The 21,808-nt window shown below is 46.0% G+C and overlaps 1 protein-coding gene across 1 annotated transcript in view; it reads left to right on the top strand.

Annotated features, from left to right (window-relative positions):
- Positions 1-21,808, top strand: part of col15a1b (collagen, type XV, alpha 1b) — a 304,760-nt gene that overhangs the window by 108,672 nt on the left and 174,280 nt on the right. Inside the window, exons 3-5 of the mRNA XM_059993844.1 lie at positions 6,233-6,780; positions 20,890-20,964; positions 21,072-21,194. Coding sequence (XP_059849827.1) covers positions 6,233-6,780; positions 20,890-20,964; positions 21,072-21,194 — 746 coding nt within the window. The remainder of the gene's footprint in view (positions 1-6,232; positions 6,781-20,889; positions 20,965-21,071; positions 21,195-21,808) is intronic.

The raw sequence follows: 21,808 nt of genomic DNA on the forward strand, positions 1-21,808 counted from the left end.
CTCATTAGTGAAAGAGGGGCTGGCTGAGTCGTTGGGGTGTCAGAATGGACAGTAGTTTTTGACCATCTATAGATCACGGTCTTTGGAGGCTTGCTATTCCTTGGGAGGTGGTGGGGGAGGAGAAGAGGTTTGATGCTTGTGCATGGGAGGGGGAGGGAGCGTATCGGGGTTCTAAACATTTTTATGTCATTCATTTTCTCCCTGTTTTGTGGATGTCTGTGAAGAGTAAGAATTTCAGGTTGTAATCTGATATTAAATTGAGCCGTTGAATGAAGCACAGACGCAATAGCAGAGATGTTGGTTGCTCTGGATCTCTGCTGGGGCAACTGAGTGGATCAGACAGCACCTATGGCGTCATGACGAAGGGTCTCAGCCAGAAATGTCAACTGTTTACTAGTCCTCACAGATGCTGTCTGACCTGCTTAATTCCTCCAGCACATTGTGTTCTCCCCTACACTAGAGAGATGTGTGCAATGGATCTAAGGGGAACTTGTTATATACAGTACTGTGCAAAGGTCTGAGGGATAGATGTATAAATATAGCTTTGCAATAATTTTATGCATTGCACGGTGCTTCTGCCGCACGAGAAAATCAAATATCATGACATACGTGAGAGATGATAAACCTGATTCTGATATGGGTCTCTATTGTGGACTGAGAGTGAGAAGGGGGCAGGGAGAGGGGAGGGAGCGGGAAGCACCAGAGAGACTTTCTATAATGATCAATAAAGCAATTGTTTGAAATCAAATGACCTCGTCTAGTGACACAGGGTTGGGTGTGTCTGCATCGGTGATACCCTCTGCCCTGGCACTCCTTCTCTGCCACCTGTCCCACACCCCTCCCACAGCACTCCACCCTCACCTTTCCCTATCTCCTTTGCTCTTCACCAGATTTACAAATTCGCTCACCACTTCACACAGACAAATACAGCACTGTGCTCAGACACCCTAGCTATATATATGTGCCTAACACTTTGGCACGGTACTGTATATATTCCCTCTTCTCATTGCTACCATCAGGGAGGAGGTACAGGATCCTGAAGACACACACTCAATGTTTTAGGAACAGCTTCTTCCTCTCTGCCATCACATGTCTGAATGGGCAATGAACCCTTGAACATGGCCTCACTATTTTTACCCTCCTTCTACACTACTTAATTAATTTAACCTCATATACACCCAGTGGCCACTTTATTAGGTACACCTGTGTACCTGCTCATTAATATAAATACCTACTCAGCTAATCAACACAAGAAAAGTTTGGGTAGGTGCATGGATGGTAGGGGGATGAAGGGCTATGGTCCCGGTGCAGGTTGATGGGAGCGGGCAGTTTAAATGGTTCCCCACGGACAAGATGGGCTGAATGGCCTGTTCCTGTGCTGTACTTTTCTATGTGTCTATGACTCAAATCAGGTGGCAGCAACTCACTACACTAAAGCATGCAGGCATGGTCGAAAGGCTCAGTTGGTAATCAGACCAAACATCCGAATGAGAAAGAAATGAAAACCTAAGTGACTGTGGCTGTGGTATGATTGCTTGTGCCAGACGGGTTGTGTAAGTATCTCAGAAACTGCTGATTCCCTGCGATGTAGACTGTAGAGTTTACGTAGATTTGTGCGAAAAACAAAGAACATCCAGTGATCAGCAGTTCTGTGGGCAAAAGTGCCTTGTTATTGAGAGAGGTCCACAGTAGGTCTACGGCAGACACAATCTCAGTGGCTCTTCACACAGCTTTAGACCACCTGGACAATAGAACATAGAATAGTACAGCACATTACAGGCCCTTCAGCCCACAATGCTGTGCTGACCCTTAAACCCTACCTCCCATATATACCCCCCCCCCCGCCACCTTAAATTCCTCCAAATACCTGTCTAGTAGTCTCTTAAATTTCACTAGTGTGTCTGCCTCCACCACTGACTCAGGCAGTGCATTTCACGCACCAACCACTCTCTGAGTAAAGAAACCTTCCTCTAATATCCCCCTTGAACTTCCCTCCCCTTACCTTAAAGCCATGTCCTCTTGTACTGAGCAGTGGTGCCCTGGGGAAGAGGCGCTGGCTGTCCACTCTGTCTATTCCTCTTAATATCTTGTATACCTCTATCATGTCTCCTCTCATCTTTCTTCTCTCCAGAGAGTAAATCCCTAGCTCCCTTAATCTCTGATCATAATGCATACTCTCTAAACCAGGCAGCATCGTGGTAAATCTCCTCTGTACCCTTTCCAATGCTTCCACATCCTTCCTATAGTGAGGCAACCAGAACTGGACACAATAATCCAAGTGTGGCCTTACCAGAGTTTTATAGAGCTGCATCATTACCTCGCGACTCTTAAACTCTACCTCTCGACTTATGAAAGCTAACACCCCATAAGCTTTCTTAACTACCCTATCTACCTGTGAGGCAACTTTCAGGGATCCATGGACATGTACCCCCAGATCCCTTTGCTCCTCCTCACTACCAAGTATCCTGCCATTTACTGTGTACTCTGCCTTGGAGTTTGTCCTTCCAAAGTGTACCACCTCACACTTCTCCCGGTTGAACTCGATCTGCCACTTCTCAACCTATGTCAGGATGTTAGTCATTTCCTACAGCTCAGCATTTAACACCATTATTCCCACAGTCCTGATTGAGAAATTACAGAACCTGGGCCTCTGTACCACTTCCTGCAATTGGATCCTTGACTTCCTAACCAGAATATCTCCTCCTCTCTGACAATCGACACTGGTGCACCTCAAGGGTGTTTGCTTCGCCCACTGCTCTACTCTCTCTCCCCATGACTGTGAGGCTAGGCATAGCTGAAATTTGCTGATGATAGAACCATTGTTGGTAGAATCTGAGATGGAGATGAGGGGGCGCACAGGAGTGAGATATGCCAGCTAGTTGACCTTGCACACTATGTTAATAAGGCCAAACAGCTGATTGTGGACTTCAGGAAGGATAAGATGAGGGAGCACAAACTAATATTCATAGTGGGATCAGAAGTGGAGAGAATGGGCAATTTCAGTTCCTGGGAGCAAGATCTCTGAGGATCTAACTTGGTCCCAACATAGTGATGCAGCTATAAAGAAGGCAAAACAGTGACGATATTTCATTAGGAGTATGAAGAAATTTGGTTTGTCACCTAATACCCTCAAAAATGCCTATAGATGTACTGTGGAGAGAATTCTGACAGGCCGCATCACCGAGTGGTATGGTGCGGGTGGGGGGTGTAATGCACAGGACTGAAAGAAGCTATAGAAAATTGTAAGATTAGATAGTTCCATCATGCGTACTAGCTTTTGTAGTACCCAGGATATCTTCAAGGAGCGGTGCCTCAGAAAGGCAGCATGCATAATTAAGGACCCCCATCACCCTGGACATGCCCTCTTCTTATTGTTACTGTCAGGTAGGAGGTACAGGAGCCTGAAGGCACACACTCAATGATTCAGGAACAGCTTCTTCCCCTCTGCCATCCGATTCCTAAATGGACATTGAGCCCATGAACACTACCTCACTTTTTAAAAAATATATATTACTTCTGTTTTAGCATTATTTTTAATCTATTCAATATACATATATACTCACTGTAATCAAATTATTTATTTATTTATTTTCTATGGTTTCCTTTTTAACATTATACTGCTGCTGTTAAATTAACAAGTTTCCTGACACATGCTGGTGATAATAAACCTGATTCTGAGGTCAGGGGAGAATGACCAAACTGGTTTGCACTGACGGGACCAATGTCAGTAACTCAAGTAACTACATGAACTACATGTTACAACAATGGTGTGCAAAAGACCATCTCTGAACACCCACCATGTTGAAGTGGATGGGCTACAGCAGCAGAAGGCTATGAGCATACACACCGTGGCCATTTTGTTAGGTACAGGGGGTACCAAAAAAGCGTGGCCACTGAGTGTATGTTTTTCATTATAATTTATAGTATTTTTTATGTGTTGCTCTGTACTGCTGCTGCAAAACCACAAATTTCATGACAAATGTCAGTGATAATAAACCTGATTCTGATGGTGAAAAGTTGCTGCTGATTTATCTTCACACGGAGGCTACCTGACAGTGGAGTATTCCCAGCATTTTCCGGTTTTGTTTTAAATTTTCAGCATTTGCCACCAATCTTTTCCCTCTGTCTTTAGTTTCAAAGTTTAAATCTGTAACCTTTCTAACCAGCTTCCCTCCGTTTACCTCCTTCAAGCCCACTAACCCAACCAGCAACTTTTCAACCTATTCACTAATCTGAGAACATGGAACTGAAAGAACGCTGACGAAGTTGGCAAAGCTGTTGGATTGTCTCATTTTTGCTGTTTTTAGACTCAGAAGGTGAATGAAATGTCTGAACGGACAGAAATAGCTTTTAGCTGACTGAAATTTCTCAGTGATGAAATGCAGCTTCTTTTGTTACTTTCACCAGTTTTTGTGATTTTATGGTGTGACATCTGTCCCTTTGGCTTTATAGTTTTATTTATAGAATTGACAGTGTTGTTCCTTCACATAAGATCAAGGATCAAATTTATTCACAAAATATTGTACATTTGCATGCCTTGACAATTTGCTGCGGTGTGTTGTTCAGGACAGGACACCTGTCACTATATCAGAATCAGAATTTGGTTTAATATCATGAAGGCCTGGAGTTCTTGGGTCCTGTCATTGGTGAGTCCAGAGTTCAAGGCCTGTTCAGGGTCCTGTCATTGGCGAGTCTGGAGTTTGAGGCCTGGAGTTCTTGGGTCCTGTTATCAATTAGTCCTGGAGTCAAAACTGAAAATCAAAGCCCAAAAGTCGAGTGGAACTCTAGAAGTTGAGGCCTGATGACAGAAGCTCAGGATCTGCAAGTTAGCAAGTCTACTGGGAAAGCTAGAGACACAGAGTCATGTGTTTCACTAGAAGCTGAAGGTCTGGAGTTTGAGGACCATCTGTGTGTTTGAGTGTGTTGGTGGGAGGGAGGAAAAGGGCTTGTTTTGCTGTTGTTGATTGGTTGTTGTTCTGCTGATGCTGAGCATTGTGGGTATGTCATATTGCTGCCAGAATGTGTGGCGACATTTGCGGGCTGCCCGTCCTTAAGCGTTTTTGTTGCATTTCACTCCATGACCAACGTACACGTGATAAATAAATCTGAATCAGAAATGAATAGGCAAACATGTGGCGGATGAAGCTGGGGAGACGCAGAGAAAACCTGTCAAGGTCCAAGTCTTCGATTCACCCGCTGACCTGAACCCCCCTCTGGAACTTGAATCCGTCCTTGACCAGTTTCCCAGCTGATGAGGGGATGAAGAACTTGGCAGCTAGGGAGGAAACAAGACCAAAGATTACCTTTATTTGTCACATGTACAGTGAACCATTGCAAAATACAGAAAAGTTTATCATTCATTTATTTATTTATTGATATTTAGTGCAGAACCAACTCTTCAAGCTGCACCACCCAGCAACAGCCAAATTAACCCTAGCTTAATCACAGGACAATTTACAATGATTAACTAACCTACTGACCAGTACGTCTTCGGACTGTGGGAGGAAACCAGAGCACTCGGAGGAACCCCACACGTTCACAGGGAGAACATACAGACTCCTTACAAAGGACATTGGGATTGAACTCTGAACTCTGACCCCTCGAGCTGTAATAGTGTTGCGGTAACCGCTATGGTACTGTGGTGTTCTAACACCTCACTGGAGATGGTTGGAAGCTCCTTCTATTTGGTGGGAATTTCTCCTGAAGTTAACAGGATTTGGTGGGCATATTTAATAATAAACATAACTATGTGGAAAACAAGCAATTGGTGTATTCAAGTCCTTCGTGGGTGAAACCTTCCCCGCCTTTGAGCACGCCTACAGAAAGTGTTGTCGCAGGAAAGCAGCGTCCATCATCGGGCCATGCTCTTTTCTCGTTGCTGCCATCAGGAAGGAGGTACAGGAGCCTCAGGATTCACAGCACCAGGTTCAGGAGCAGTTACTACCCCTCAACCATCGGGCTCCTGAACCTATCTATCTATTTATTCCTGCATTTATTTATTTATTATAGTCTCTTCTTTTTGGATTTGCACAGTTTGTTGTCTTGTGCCTCTGGTTGATCACGTTGGTTGGGCAGTCTTCTGTTGACTCTGTTCTGGTTAATGGACTTATTGAGTACTCTCACAAGAAAATGAATCTTGTATATGGAGACATATATGTACTTTGATGATAAACTTACTTTGAACTCTGCTTAACAATGAAAGAAGCAACAATCCCTTTTCTTTGCATTGCAGGGGGAAGAGCCAACAATCACATTGACCTGACTGGGTTGATCGGAGTCCCTCTCCCTCCATCGGTTGCCTTCGTCACCGGGTATGATGGCTTTCCGGCGTACATGTTTGGGTCAGGAGCGAATATTGGTCGACTGACGAAGACCATGATACCTCAGAATTTCTACAGAGACTTTGCCATCCTCGTGACCATCCGGCCGGCTACTGACGATGGCGGGGTGCTGTTCACAATCACTAATTCCTACCAGAATATCATTTACCTGGGCGTCAGGCTCACCGCAGTCCTGGACGGCAGCCAGCAGATCGTGCTGTTTTACACCGAGTCCGGCTCACAGACCTCCCAGGAGGTCGCCTCATTTCAGGTCTCATCGATGACAGACAGATGGGCTCGTTTTGCATTGTCCATTCAGGGGGACCTTGTCACGTTGTACCTGGACTGTGACGAACATGAGCAGCGTCGCTTCCTCAGGTCACCTCAGCCGTTATACTTTGAGTCAAGTTCAGGAATTTTCATTGGGAATGCTGGAGCGACAGGACTGACCAAGTTTATAGTAAGTGACCTACAGGATTTTGAGCTTATATTGGTGAACAGGTTTATTATAATACCTTGAGATATAGGAGCAGAAATAGGCCATTTGGCCTATTGAGTTTTGATGGCTGATCCAAATTTCCTCTCAGCACCCATCTCCTGCCTTCTCACCATAACCTTTCACGCCCTGGCTAATCAAGAACCAATCAATCTCCACCATAAACACATCCAGTGACCAAGCCTTCATAAAAGCCTGAGGCAACAAATTCCACAGATTCACCACCCTCTGTTTGAAGAAATTCCTCCTCATCTCTGTTTGAAATAGAAGTCCCTTTATTCTGAGGCTGTTCCCACTGGCCCCACCAAAGCAAACATCCCTTTGTCTTTCCTTTGTGCCCCAGATCTTTTTTGTATATGCTCCCCACTTACAAAATAGTCAACTCTTTCATTTCTCCTACCAAACTGCATGACCAAACATTTCCCAACACTGTATTCCATCCGCCATTTCATTGCCCATTCTCCAAATCTGTCTAAGTCTTTCTGTAGCCTCTCTACTTCCTCAAATGACCTACTGCTGCACCTACCTTCATATTGTCTACAAACTTTGCAACAAAGCCATCAATTCCATCATCCAAATCATTGACATATAATGCAAAAAGAATTGGTCCCTCTGCAACAACATTAATCACCAGCAGCCAACCAGTGCAGGTTCCCTTTATTCCTACTCTTTGCCTCCTGCCAATCAACCACTGCTTTATCCATGCTAGAATCTATCTGTACATCATTGGTAGTGTCTCAGGGATGTAGAGCGCAGTTTTGCTTATCTATTGTATGGCCTTCCCGTACACGGCAGTAATTTCCATACCAGTCAGACAACTTTTCAGGATTCCCCCTATCTGCACACCTGTAGGATGCCATCAATGTAGACTCCAGCTCCCTCAGCCTCCGTGGAAAGCAGAGGCATGGCTCAGCTTTACAGACTCTGTAGGGTGTGTTCTGGGACCAAAGAAGCAAGCAGCAGTTTTCACAAGGAAAATATAAACTATGCACAATTTTCCAAGGAAAAATTGCAATCAGGACAAAAAAATTCTAGTGCAAAACAATCCTTAAAACATTACAGCACACTATTATTTCAGAGGAAGGAGATGGTGTGGGAGGGGTGTATGATTTCAGAGAGAGGAGACGGTGTGGGAGGGGTGTATGATTTCAGAGAGAGGAGACGGTGTGGGATGGGTGTATGATTTCACAGAGAGGAGACGGTGTGGGAGGGGTATGTGATTTCAGAGATAGGAAACGGTGTGGGAGGGGTGTATGATTTCAGAGAGAGGAGACGGTGTGGGAGGAGTGTATGATTTCAGAGAGAGGAGACGGTGTGGGAGGGTGTATGATTTCAGAGAGAGGAGGGTGTGGGAGGGGTGTATGATTTCAGAGAGAGGAGACGGTGTGGGAGGGGAGTATGATTTCAGAGAGAGGAGACAGTGTGGGAGGAGTGTATGATTTCTAACAGAGGAGAAAGTGTGGGAGGGGTGTATGATTTCAGAGAGAGGAGATGGTGTGGGAGGGGTGTATGATTTCAGAGAGAGGTGACGGTGTGGGAGGGGTGTATGATTTCAGAGAGAGGAGACGGTGTGGGAGGGGTGTATGATTTCAGAGGAGGGAGACGGTGTGGGAGGGGTGTGTGATTTCAGAGGAGGGAGACGGTGTGGGAGGGGTGTATGATTTCAGAGGAGGGACACAGTGTGGGAGGGGTGTGTGATTTCAGAGGAGGGAGACGGTGTGGGAGGGGTGTATGATTTCAGAGGAGGGGGTGTGGGAGGGGTGTATGATTTCAGAGAGAGGAGGTGTGGGAGGGGTGTATGATTTCAGAGGAGGGAGACGGTGTGGGAGGGGTGTGTGATTTCTAACAGAGGAGAAAGTGTGGGAGGGGTGTATCATTTCAGAGAGAGGAGATGGTGTGGGAGGGGTGTATGATTTCAGAGAGAGGAGACGGTGTGGGATGGGTGTATGATTTCAGAGAGAGGAGACGGTGTGGGATGGGTGTATGATTTCACAGAGAGGAGACGGTGTGGGAGGGGTATGTGATTTCAGAGATAGGAGACGGTGTGGGAGGGGTGTATGATTTCAGAGAGAGGAGACGGTGTGGGAGGGTGTATGATTTCAGAGAGAGGAGGGTGTGGGAGGGGTGTATGATTTCAGAGAGAGGAGACGGTGTGGGAGGGGAGTATGATTTCAGAGAGAGGAGACAGTGTGGGAGGAGTGTATGATTTCTAACAGAGGAGAAAGTGTGGGAGGAGTGTGTGATTTCAGAGAGAGGAGATGGTGTGGGAGGGGTGCATGATTTCAGAGAGAGGTGACGGTGTGGGAGGGGTGTATGATTTCAGAGAGAGGAGACGGTGTGGGAGGGGTGTATGATTTCAGAGGAGGGAGACGGTGTGGGAGGGGTGTGTGATTTCAGAGGAGGGACACAGTGTGGGAGGGGTGTGTGATTTCAGAGGAGGGAGACGGTGTGGGAGGGGTGTATGATTTCAGAGAGAGGAGGGTGTGGGAGGGTTGTATGATTTCAGAGAGAGGGGACGGTGTGGGAGGGGTGTATGATTTCAGAGAGAGGTGACGGTGTGGGAGGGGTGTATGATTTCAGAGAGAGGAGACGGTGTGGGAGGGGAGTATGATTTCAGAGAGAGGAGACGGTGTGGGAGGGGTGTATGATTTCAGAGAGAGGAGACGGTGTGGGAGGGTTGTATGATTTCAGAGAGAGAGGACGGTGTGGGAGGGGTGTGTGATTTCAGAGAGAGGAGACGGTGTGGGAGGGGTGTGTGATTTCAGAGAGAGGAGACGGTGTGGGAGGGGTGTGTGATTTCAGAGAGAGGAGACGGTGTGGGAGGGGTGCATGATTTCAGAGATAGTAGAGTGTGGGAGGGGTGTGTGATTTCAGAGAGAGGAGACGGTGTGGGAGGGGTGTATGATTTCAGAGATAGGAGGGTGTTGGAGGGGTGTGTGATTTCAGAGAGAGGAGACGGTGTGGGAGGGGTGTGTGATTTCAGAGAGAGGAGACGGTGTTGGAGGGGTGTGTGATTTCAGAGAGAGGAGACGGTGTGGGGGGGTGTATGATTTCAGAGAGAGGAGGGTGTGGGAGGGGTATGTGATTTCAGAGGTAGGAGACGGTGTGGGAGGGGTGTATGATTTCAGAGGAAGAAGACGGTGTGGGAGGGGTGTATGATTTCAGAGAGAGGAGATGGTGTGGGAGGGGTGTATGATTTCAGAGGAGGGACACAGTGTGGGAGGGGTGTATGATTTCAGAGGAGGGACACAGTGTGGGAGGGGGTGTGATTTCAGAGGGGGGAGACGGTGTGGGAGGGTTGTGTGATTTCAGAGAGAGGAGGGTGTGGGAGGGGTGTATGATTTCAGAGAGAGGGGACGGTGTGGGAGGGGTGTGTGATTTCAGAGAGAGGAGACGGTGTGGGAGGGGTGTGTGATTTCAGAGAGAGGAGACGGTGTGGGAGGGGTGTGTGATTTCAGAGATAGGAGGGTGTGGGAGGGGTGTATGATTTCAGAGAGAGGAGACGGTGTGGGAGGAGTGTATGATTTCAGAGAGAGGAGACAGTGTGGGAGGGGTGTATGTTTTCAGAGGAGGGTGACAGTTTTGGAGGGGTGTGTGATTTTAATGGAAGGAGATTGTATGAGCGGTTGGGTTACAGCTTTAAATCTTCCATCTTAGATCTTAGTCTCAGAGTGATAGTCTGAAACTGAGGCTTCCGTTGGTCAGAGATGCCCATGAACATTGTGTCCTTGCTGTCTTGATACGTAAGCCTGGGCAGTACGGTATGGAGTGCCAGCTGTTGCCCATGTAGCAAGCTCCCCTTCTCCATGCGTCTGATCAACCTGAAGGAACGGCAGAGACCGATCCAATTTGGTACCAGCCGTGTTGCAGCAGCTGTTGATGTTGAACTCAATGTAGGTCTGCCTTAGCGACTCCAGGTTTGGATTACTCGTGTACTCTTCCTCCTGAAGGAGCACAGCCACAGGCAGTGGCGGTTTGCGATCAGAGTTCTCCTTCTCTGGGATGAGCTGCCAACCGTGCTCGACGAGCCCCATCTGCCCGATGTGCTTGGCTTTAAGTTGCCAGCAACCTGCAGATGCATCTTCTGTCAGTAGAATCGGTTCCACCAGGCTTAGTAGCTGAGCCACATGTGAAGGTCAGGGTTTGGATCTCAGAGGCTGTAACGTTCTCCTTCGGGTGTAACGAACGCCGAATTTAACGTCCGGATAAACCACAGCCAATGTAAACCAGATCGCAGTAAGATTAACCATTTACTGTTCACTCTTCACATTAACATATAGTGAAAACTGTTGATAAAACAATACAAGATTGATACAGTATTTGTTCCTTCCTTAATATCACATTTCAAGTGTAAATACTTGCAAAGGTGACTATAACTACATTACACTAAGGTGCAGTATACAGGGAGAGTTTACCTGCTCCATTGACTACTTTAAATACACTTCCATGCAAACTATCCGCAACTCTTTAACTAACGAAAGCATAAACATTATCTACCGTCGTTACTTCTAACAGGATCGGCATTAACATCTTAGTTCAATATATCGATTATCTATTAACTTACAGCGTTGCTCTCACTGTGATTTCTCATGCCTGCAAACAACTTCTGCTCAGGTGAGCCTCGTGGTGAGCCCCCACCCTCGCGCTAATTTCAAACCGGTATTTTCCCACAAGACGCGGCGAAACCGGATGTGACGTCATCGCATGCCGATATATTTTACATGCAATGAATATACTTTAAACACTTCTAATTCTAACTAGAAAATACTATTGAATGAATTACTAAGCGAAAATATTATAAACTAAATAACTGTCGTAAAGACAGCACACTCCCCGCTTGACCTTTGTAAGGTCACAATGAGCAGAGTACAAACTTAGTCTCTTAATCAGTCATTGGGTAGAAGTAGAATAACTTCTGTAACTGGCCTTTGGTAAATTTTCACATCGCCTTGGTCGGTAGTCTTCAATTCGATCTTCCTGACATGTCCATCCTCGCTAGGGAATGTAGCAGTGATTCTGGCCGTTGGCCAGATTCCTGTGGGGTTCTGTCCACTTTTGTCTCTGTTGCAACAAAGGTAGATATTTTTGTCTCCAGCGAGGCCAGAACTGATTTGCCAGAGCCTGGACTTGTCTCCATTGCTTTGTGTACAAATCCTTGTCTGAGAAGTCTCCTGGTGGAGGAGGTGCTCCTGCCTTCTGCGTAAGGAGCGTTGATGGCGAAAGTATAAAGGGGTTTTCTGGGTCAGAAGACACAGGTAGGAATGATTGTGCGTTTATAATGGCTGTGACCTCTGCCATTAGGGTGCACAGTACCTCGTGGGCCAATCGGGTGCGTTTGCTGCATCTCAGGTTTCCTTTTCTGGGTTTTCCGTGAGGACGTGAACCGTTTGACTGCCTGCTCTTTGTTATCTGGTGAGCGCTGGCGTGGTTCTCTGAAAGGCAATGGGGCAACCCCATTATTTGCTTCATCTCTGAAGACCTTGGTGTCTTTGGGTTTTAAAGAAATGGTATCTTGAGCTGACTGTGCAAGTTTGTTTCCGTGCTCGGTTTGAACGAAAACTGACTGACCTAGCGTCTCGTCGGTTACTTTACGCTTGGTAATGTCTTGTTGTGCTTCTTCAGGGTACACCTCAGTGAGGCAGATCTCGGAACAAGAACGGCTTGACTGAATTTGACCGCAAACTTCTGTACAGTTCGAGCTGACAATTGTTGTCCTGGAGTGAACCTCTCCCTCCCCGCCGTCCTGTTGTGGGGGTGAAGGAGCGTTGTCGGTTCTTTCATTCTTGACTTCATCACGGAGCCGTGAGGGTAAATTTCCTTCCTCATATGGATGTGATGCAATCGTGACTCTCTGAGGTTCCTCGTAGCTGGGGAAGTTATCGAATACGTATGGAGAGGGGAGACGAGCCTGCCTGTCTATTTGAGATTGTACATAGTCGCTTGTGCGTTCCAGTCTGGTCCTTTCTAAAGTAGATCTTGCTTCGGTCAGATCACGCGACCCTTCAGCTTCTTTTATGTACTTTGCTTCCGCCATGGTAGCTTCTTCTTCTCTTTCTCGCTGCAGCACTTGCAACTCTGTCGATATTTTTGTCATTTCCAACTGGGTTTCGGCTTCTCTGGAGGCCTCTTCTCTTTGTCTGGCAGCCTCTTCGGCTTCTCTGGCGGCCCTTTCTTTCTGGATTTCGGCTTCTCTGGCAGCCTCTTCTCTTTGTCTGGCGGCCCTTTCGGCTTCTCTGGCGGCCCTTTCTTTCTGGATTTCGACTTCTCTGGTGGCCTGTTTCATTTTCAAAACTGCTTCTTGTTTGGCGTAATGCAGTCGCACCTTGGCGGCTTCTGCCTTGGCTCTTGCCTGTGTGGACTTACTTGATGTCGGTTTACTGCCCTTGTCGCTGGGCGCCATCGACTTGATCCCGGATCGAGCTGACATTGCAGCACTTGGAACACCTGATAACGCCCGGGTGGGCTTACTTGATGTCGGTTTACTGCCCCTGTCGCTGGGCGGCTTCGACTTGATGCTGGATTGAGCTGACATTGCAGCACTTGAAACACCTGATAATGCCGCTTTTTCACTGTAACGTTCTCCTTCGGGTGTAACGAACGCCGAATTTAACATCCGGATAAACCACAGCCAATGTAAACCAGATCGCAGTAAGATTAACCATTTACTGTTCACTCTTCACATTAACATATGGTGAAAACTGTTGATAAAACAATACAAGATTGATACAGTATTTGTTCCTTCCTTAATATCACATTTCAAGTGTAAATACTTGCAAAGGTGACTATAACTACATTACACTAAGGTGCAGTATACAGGGAGAGTTTACCTGCTCCATTGACTATTTTAAATACACTTCCATGCAAACTATCCGCAACTCTTTAACTAACGAAAGCATAAACATTATCTACCGTCGTTACTTCTAACAGGATCGGCATTAACATCTTAGTTCAATATATCGATTATCTATTAACTTACAGCGTTGCTCTCACTGTGATTTCTCATGCCTGCAAACAACTTCTGCTCAGGTGAGCCTCGTGGTGAGCCCCCACCCTCGCGCTAATTTCAAACCGGTATTTTCCCACAAGACGCGGCGAAACCGGATGTGACGTCATCGCATGCCGATATATTTTACATGCAATGAATATACTTTAAACACTTCTAATTCTAACTAGAAAATACTATTGAATGAATTACTAAGCGAAAATATTATAAACTAAATAACTGTCATAAAGACAGCACAGAGGCTATTTGAGACTCAAGCCCTTGGGAGCATTTAATAGGTAATGGGAGCTTGTCCCCTTTACCCCCGTCTATAACAACCTTCAGGAACTAGAATGACAGAGCACTGCAGTACATAAAGAGGCACTTTGCACCATTCCGTCCTTGCTGACCAGTTCCTCTGCCTGAAGCCAGACCATGGCACTCCATACCCAATTCATCCCTGTGCCCATCCATACTTCCTTTGAATGTTGGAATTGAACACACATCTACCACTCCCACTGGCAGCTTGTTCCATACTCTTACCACCCTCTGAGTGCACAAGTTCCCCCTCAGGTGCCCCTTAAACATTTCACCTTTCACCCTTAACCTCTAGATCTAGTCTCCCTCAATCTAAGGGGACAAAGCCTGCTTGTATTTACTCTGTTAAGGTAGTATACCTTCTAAGGAATTCACATGACTCAGAATTCTGCTAGCTCTATCACATTTTATATTAAGTGTGGACTGTTCGTTACACCTTTGTTTCCAGACCCAGCTGGGCTCCCGGCCACTGAACACCTCCACTTCACAAATCATATCCTTGTGTTCAAATTTCTCCCTCACCTTGCATTGTCGTGCGTAACAACTCTGTTGTCCACCATCTCTTTGCCACGCAGTTCCAGAGGCCGGCCTCTCTCCTCCGTGGTCGCCTGCAAATCACATGCTCGCATTGCCACTCTGCCGGGAGCGTCCCAAATCTCCCCCACTCCTGTGCTGCAGAGCACCCTCCAAACGGACCGAAGCTCCTGGCACTTCCGCTAATGTCCTCTGCTTTGGGTTGCAATTGATCCCTGTCTGACAGTGGAGCATCATGGTAGTGTGGCGGTTAGCATAACACTTTACAATGCCAGTGACCCAGGTTCAGCTCCCACCACTGTCTGTAGAGAGTTTGTATGTTCTCATGAAACCCCGAGAGTTTCCTGCGGGTGTATGGGTTCGACCTGGTGGGCTCTGGGTGTGCTGTACTGGCTCCAGAAGCGTTGCCACATGGAAGATCATAAGACATTGGACCAGAATCAGGCCATTCGGCCCATTGAGCCTACTCCACCATTCCAGCATGGCTGATTATTATCCCTCTCACCCCTTTTCTCCTGACTGCTCCCCATAACTTTTGACACCCTTACTAATCAAGATCTTACCAATCTCTGCTTTAAATATCCTCCATGACTTAACCCTACAGCCATTCATGGCCACAAATTCCACAAATTCACCACCCTCTGGCTAAACAAGTATCTGCATTTTAAAGCGTTGTCCTTCACTAAAGGGAATATCCTCTCCACCTCCACTCTATCTAGGCCTTCTCAATGCTCATTAGGCACCTCTATCAAGTCATCTTTCATCCTTCTTTGTTCCAGAGAGAAAAACCCTTGTTCATTCAAATTACCTCATAAGGCATGCTCTCTACTCCGGGCAGCATCCTGGTAAATCTCCTCTGCACCCTCTCTAAAAGCTTCCACATCCTTCCTGTAATGAGACGACCAGAACTGAACACAATATTGCAAGTTTTATAGAGCTGTAACATTACCTAGTGGCCCTGGAACTGAAGAAGACCAACACACCAAGCACCTTTATATTGGGCAGTTGATGTTCCTTTACATCAATGTAAGTTTATTGTCAATGTACATATATGTCAGAATATACGAGATTCATTTTCTTGCAGGCATACACAGTAAGTCCAAGAAACACAACAGAATCAATGACAGCCCACGCCCAAAGGACAGATCTGCTTACGTTAGCCATTCCCTCACAAAGCCATACAAAACATGGCAAATGTACAACATCCACCCAGAATCTTGGTAACAGTAAAACACTGTTTTTCCCCCCAGTACAGACATTGACCTTAAAATGACCTTTATCTGCTAACCAGTGTTCTGTCCTGCTGTTTACAGAAAGTTAGTAAGCAGTCTTATGCCAGATTTTAAATGAGCTGAGCCCACAAGATTGGCAATCACTTTTGTGCTCCTTGCCCTGGCAGGCAGCCGCCCCTGGCACACAATTTGCTGGGATCATGTTAATGGGCCTGTTCTCAAGAAGTCCTTCCAGATCTTTTTTCTTTCCAGCTTAGCTAATGTTTTAAGGCAACAGAATCGTAGGAAAGTGATGACACAGAAGAAGGCCGCTTGGCCTATCTCCTCTGTACTGGTCAAAAAGAGGAGCTGAGCAATCCTGCCTTTAGTACCCGATCCAAAGTCCCACAGGAATCTACACGCTCCATCAGCTCTGAAATGTGATGGAGTTCAATGCCTCTACCATCCTTTGGACAGCGAGAACTGGACTCTTCCCATCCTTCAGTTCAAAAACCAATCCTGTTCTCCCCTCTAATCCCATAATTATCTTTAAAAAGCAGTTTTTGACCACACTGTTAAAGGAAATAGCTCCTTTCTAATTTATCTAGCCACCCATTCCTGAAGAAAGGTCTCGACCCGAAACTCGACTGTCTATTCCTTCCATAGATGCTGCCTGACCTACAGAGTTCCTCCAGCGTTTTGTGTGCTGCTCTGGCTTTCCAGCATCTGCAGAATCTCGGGTGTTTATGCTTTTCAGTTTAGTCCTCCCTCAGCCTCCTATGTTCAAAAGAAATCAAACCGAACTTATCCGATCTTCCCCTGTAATCATTTTCACGGTCCTGGCAACAATGCTTGCAAAACCTCTCGTTTATCTGGGATAAACTCCGTCTGCCATTTCTCTGCCCATCCACACTATCCACAACTCCACCAATCTTGGTATCATCCACAAACTTACTAACCCACCCATCTACACTTTCAGCCTGGTCATTTATAGACATCATAAACAGCAAAAGACCAAGCACAGTTCTCTGTGGAACACCTCTAACTACAGACCTCCAGCATGAAAAAGTCCTTCAAGCACTACCCTCTCTCTTCTATGCACAAGCCAGTTCCGAATCCAAATAGCCAGTTCACCTCAGACCCAATTCATCTTAAAAGTTTGTAGGTTCATTTCATTATCAAACTATGTGTGCAGGATAGAACTCTGAAATTCGTCTTCTCCAGCTAGCCACAAAATAGAGAAAACTATAGAAGTAGTTGAAGGAAACTCATCAATCCCCCATTCCCCTACATGAAAAGAAAATGAAATGAAAACTTCTTCTGGATTAGCCTCCCATGAGAGACTTTATTCAAACACCTTACTAAAATCCATGCATTCAACATACACCGGCCTAGCCTCATCATTCTCTCTCGTCACCTTGTCAAAAAACTCAATCAAGTTGGTAAAGCACGACCTGCCACGTACAAAGCCATGATGTCTCTCCCTAATTAGACTATGGGTTTCCAAATGCTCATATATCCTATCCCTAAGGATGTTCTCCAGCAATTTCCCTAAAACTGGCATGAAACTCACCGGTCTATAGTTTCCAGGATTTTCCCTTATTCCCTTCTTAAATAGAGGCAAAACATTTGCCTCTCACCAGGCTTTCTGGGCCTTGCCTGGGCCTAGAGAGGACACAAAGTTATTGGTCAAGGCCCCAGCAATCTTGTCTCTTGCCTCCTTCTACAATCTGGGGTAATTCCCATTAGGTCCGTGGGATTTATCCAGCTTAATACTCAATAGAAGGCCTAACACTTCCTCCTCTTTGACCTCCTAACATACACTCAACACTGATCTCCTGGGCCTCCATATCCTTTTTCTTGGTAAATACTGAAGCAAGGTACTCATTAAGGACCTCACTCACATTCCCCCCTTTATCCCTGAGCGAATCCTAGTTATCCTCACGGTCTTGTTTTATGTATAGAATGCCTTCTGATTCTCCTTAATCCTGGCTTTCCAAATTCCTTTCTTTAGTTTCTTTCCAGATTCTTTACACTCCTCATGTGCTTCATTTGATCCTAACTTCCAAAGCCTTACTTAATTTTTCTGTTACTTCTTGACTACTTCATCATTTCTCTGGAGCTCCAAGGGTCTCTTTATCTTTCCATCCTTGTCCTTCCTTCTGACAGGAACATACCTTTCCCGTACTCTGTGGAATTGATCTTTAAACACCCTCCACGTGTTTGATGTGGACTTGCCAGAGAAAAGGTGTTCCCAATTAACACTTCTTAGTTCCTGCTGAATGCCCTCATAATTTGTCCTACTCCAATTTAAAACTCTCTCGCAATGGCCATATCTATCCTTATCTATAGCTATCCTGAAAGTTCAGGAGTTCTGGTCACTGTTTCCTGACTAATCGCACACTGAAACGATAGTCACCTGGCCAGGCACATTACCCAATACCTGGTCCAGTACAGCCCCTCCTCTCATTGGACCATCCACATATTGATTTAAGAAACCTTCCTGGATACACTTAACAAATTTTGCGCCATCTAAACCCTTTGCACTAAGAGGTTCCAGTTTATATTAGGGAAGTTGAAATCCCCCATGACAACAACCCTGTAATTTTTACACATTTCCTTAATCTGATTACATCTCTGTTTCTTAATATCCCAGTGGCTATTGGGGGGGGGGGGGGTTCTGTTTACCATCCCATCAGTGTGATTGCACCCCTCCTGTTCTGGGTTATACTCAGTGTCTGACCCCCTCCCCTGAACGCAGCTGTGATTTTGTCCCTAATTAGTAGTGCAACTCCCCCCACACCTTTTACCTCCTCCTTTATCTTTTCTAAAACTTTGAAAACCTGGTACATTAATCACCCATTTCTCGCACTCTCTCAACCAAGTTTCAGTAAAGGGTGCAACATTGTAGTTCCATGTACTGATCCACGCTCTAAGTTCATCACCCTTACCTATAATAACCCTAGCTTTAAAATATACACCCTTCAAACTATCCGACCCATCACACTTGTTACTTCGATTTTGCCTTTCAGTGCTTTCCCTGACATCTACCTTCTGGTCCGATGCTTCCCTCACTGACCTGGTGTTCCCGCTTCCAGCCGCCTGCAAAACCGGATTAAGCTCTCCCAAGAAGCATCAGCAAGCCTCCCAGCTGGGATATTGGTTCCCCTCCAGTTCAGGTGCAGCCACTCGTTCCTGTAGAGGTTACCTGTCCCCCCAGAAAAGGCTCCAATGATCCAAGAGCTAGAAACCCTGTCCCCTGTACCATCTTCTCAGCCGCTCATTCATCCGTGCTGTTACCCGATTCCTACCTGCACTAGAGTGTAATCCAGCAGTTACTATTCTGCAACTCCTTCTCTTCAGCCTCTTTCCTAACTCTGTATCCTCACTGCGTAGGGCCTCTTACCCCTCTCTGCCAATATGCACCACGACCTCTGGCTGTTCCCCCTCCCCCTTGAGAATATCCTGCAGATGCATCATGGACCCTCACACCCAGGAGGCCACACACTATCCTGGCGTCTCCTCTGGGGCCACAGAATCTCCTTTCTGTTCCCCACAAGGAGAGTTCCTGACCAACAGACCCCCTCCCAGAACACCAGTATAAATTACAACACATTCAACACTCATTGTTGATCAGTGACTATGTGGATTCTGCACTTCTCTCTGAAACGAAGCACGGCAACCCATTGGGAAATTTAGACTGACAGAGATGTCACGACTGCATTCTCGTACGTGATGCACACAGATCGATTCATTACACACCGCACTGAGGTAGAACAGTGTAAAACAGTAACAATGCAGGATAAAGCGAGGGTGTATTGTGCCAATGTGGTCTGTAACTCGTGTCCTGGGGCATGCAGGTGACCTTACCTTCTCATTAAATGGATGGAGAAAGCCCATGGTCAAAGTCAAAGTAAATTCATTATCGAAGTATAGAGATAACCAAAGTACAAGGGGTGATTGATAAGTTCGTGGCCTAAGGTAGAAGGAGTCAATTTTAGAAAACCTAGCACATTTACTTTTCAACATAGTCCCCTCCTACATTTACACACTAAGTCCAGCGATCGTGGAGCATACAGATCTTGGACCTCCAGAAAGTGTCCCACAGCAGGGGTGATTGATAAGTTCGAGGCCTAAGGTAGAAGGAGATGAGTTATTAACCAAACTTTCTGCATAATCACTCAAAGAGTTGAACTGCATGTGCATGTAAGGAGAGCTGTATAACTCATCTCCTACCGTAGGCCACAAACTTATCAATCACCCCTCGTATATACTACCTTGAGATTCATTTTCTTGTAGCTATTTACAGGAAAATAAATAAATAGTATATAATTTATGAAAAACTCTACATAAACAAATCCTGACAAACAACCAATGTGCAAAAGAAAATCGCAAAGAAGATGGGCTGTAAAGACCCTGAAAGTGGGTCCGTAGGTTGTGGGATCAGTTCAGTTTCAGTGAATCACACTGGATCGGGAGCCTGATAGTTGAAGGTAATAGTTGTTTCTGAACCTAGTGATGTGAAACCTAAGGTTTCAGTACCTCCTCCCTGATGGCAGCAGCGAGAGGAGAGTGTGGCTTGGCTGGTGGGGGTCCTTGAAGATGGATACTGCTCTCTGTTCGACTGAGCTCCTTGTAGATGTGCTCAGAGGCAGGGAGGGCTTTGCCTGGTGTGGACTGGGCTGTATCCACTACTTTGTGCAGACATATCTATTGCAGGGCATTGGTGCTTCCATGCCAGGCCATGATACAAACAGCCAGGATAGTCTCCACTGTGCATCTACAGGCTTTTGGTGACACGCCGAATCTATGCAAAACACATGCATCTTCTTAGTGAAGCTTTGTGACCTATGGATGGTCTGTTCCACAGGCTGATACCACACCACGTCAGACTGCAAATCTTCACTGCTCTTTTCCCAGGGAGGAGAGCGGTAGTCAGCAAGCAAAATGGCAGGGACCTTCTGTTGGGGTGTTTTTGGATTGGAACAATGCAACACTTTTGATGCTAATTTGAAAAATGTTTTTCAGGGGTCGATCCAAGAGCTGACAATTAAATCGGACCCTCGAGCGAGTGAGGAGCAATGTTATGAAGCTGAACCAGATGTGAGTAATGTTGACTTGAAGTAATGATTCTATCTCAAGCACTGAACCAATGGGCTTTTTCCTCACCGTGGGCTTTTCTTTTGTTGACGCTGTTTATTTTGCTCCAGGGACCTTCAGGAGATGCCAGCGGAGATGGCAGTGGAGATGGCAGCGGAGATGCTAGCGGAAGATATATTCATCAGGAGCAGGGAGGAGTTAAACCCCAATTTCACTACATCACTCCACAGCCTGTGAGTAACACCATGAAGGTTACAGATCTGTTCTGAAATCTCTTTGCCTTTCCCCTTGATGCCTTTGACTGCTGTGGTCCGAGCCTTTGTCGTAGCTAAGCCCCAGCTAGCTTCCGTGGGTAGGTAATTAAGGCATGGCATTGTGGTTGGAACACAAAGGCCAATTCATCAAATAGACTAAGAATTCAGAGAATGTGGACTCTAATCCCAGCATGGCAGTTACAAAGCTGAGAAAACCGATTCCAGTGAACGTGGCCACAAAGCTTTCACAGTTAGGGTAAAGTAAGTTTCATTCCAACACTTAGAAATGGAAAGTGAAGGAGCAGGAGCAGTCACCCTTAGCGTTTAATAAAGTACAAATACGTATATGTCACCATATACTGTACAACCCTGAGATCCATTTTCTTCGTGGCATTCTCAATTAGTCTAGAAACACTGTCATTTACACCATGGAATCATAGAATCCATGATGCAGAAGGGGACTACATAACCCATTGTTTCTCTATTACTCGACAAACGAACATTGCTAGGGAGTATTGGTCTCCCGGGGTAGAAATGTCTAATACCAGAGGATGTGCATTGAAGGTGAGGGAGGGTAGGTTCAAAGGCGGGTG

Source organism: Hypanus sabinus, chromosome 1 (assembly GCF_030144855.1).
Source record: "Hypanus sabinus isolate sHypSab1 chromosome 1, sHypSab1.hap1, whole genome shotgun sequence".
In the NCBI taxonomy this organism is placed as follows: domain Eukaryota; kingdom Metazoa; phylum Chordata; class Chondrichthyes; order Myliobatiformes; family Dasyatidae; genus Hypanus; species Hypanus sabinus.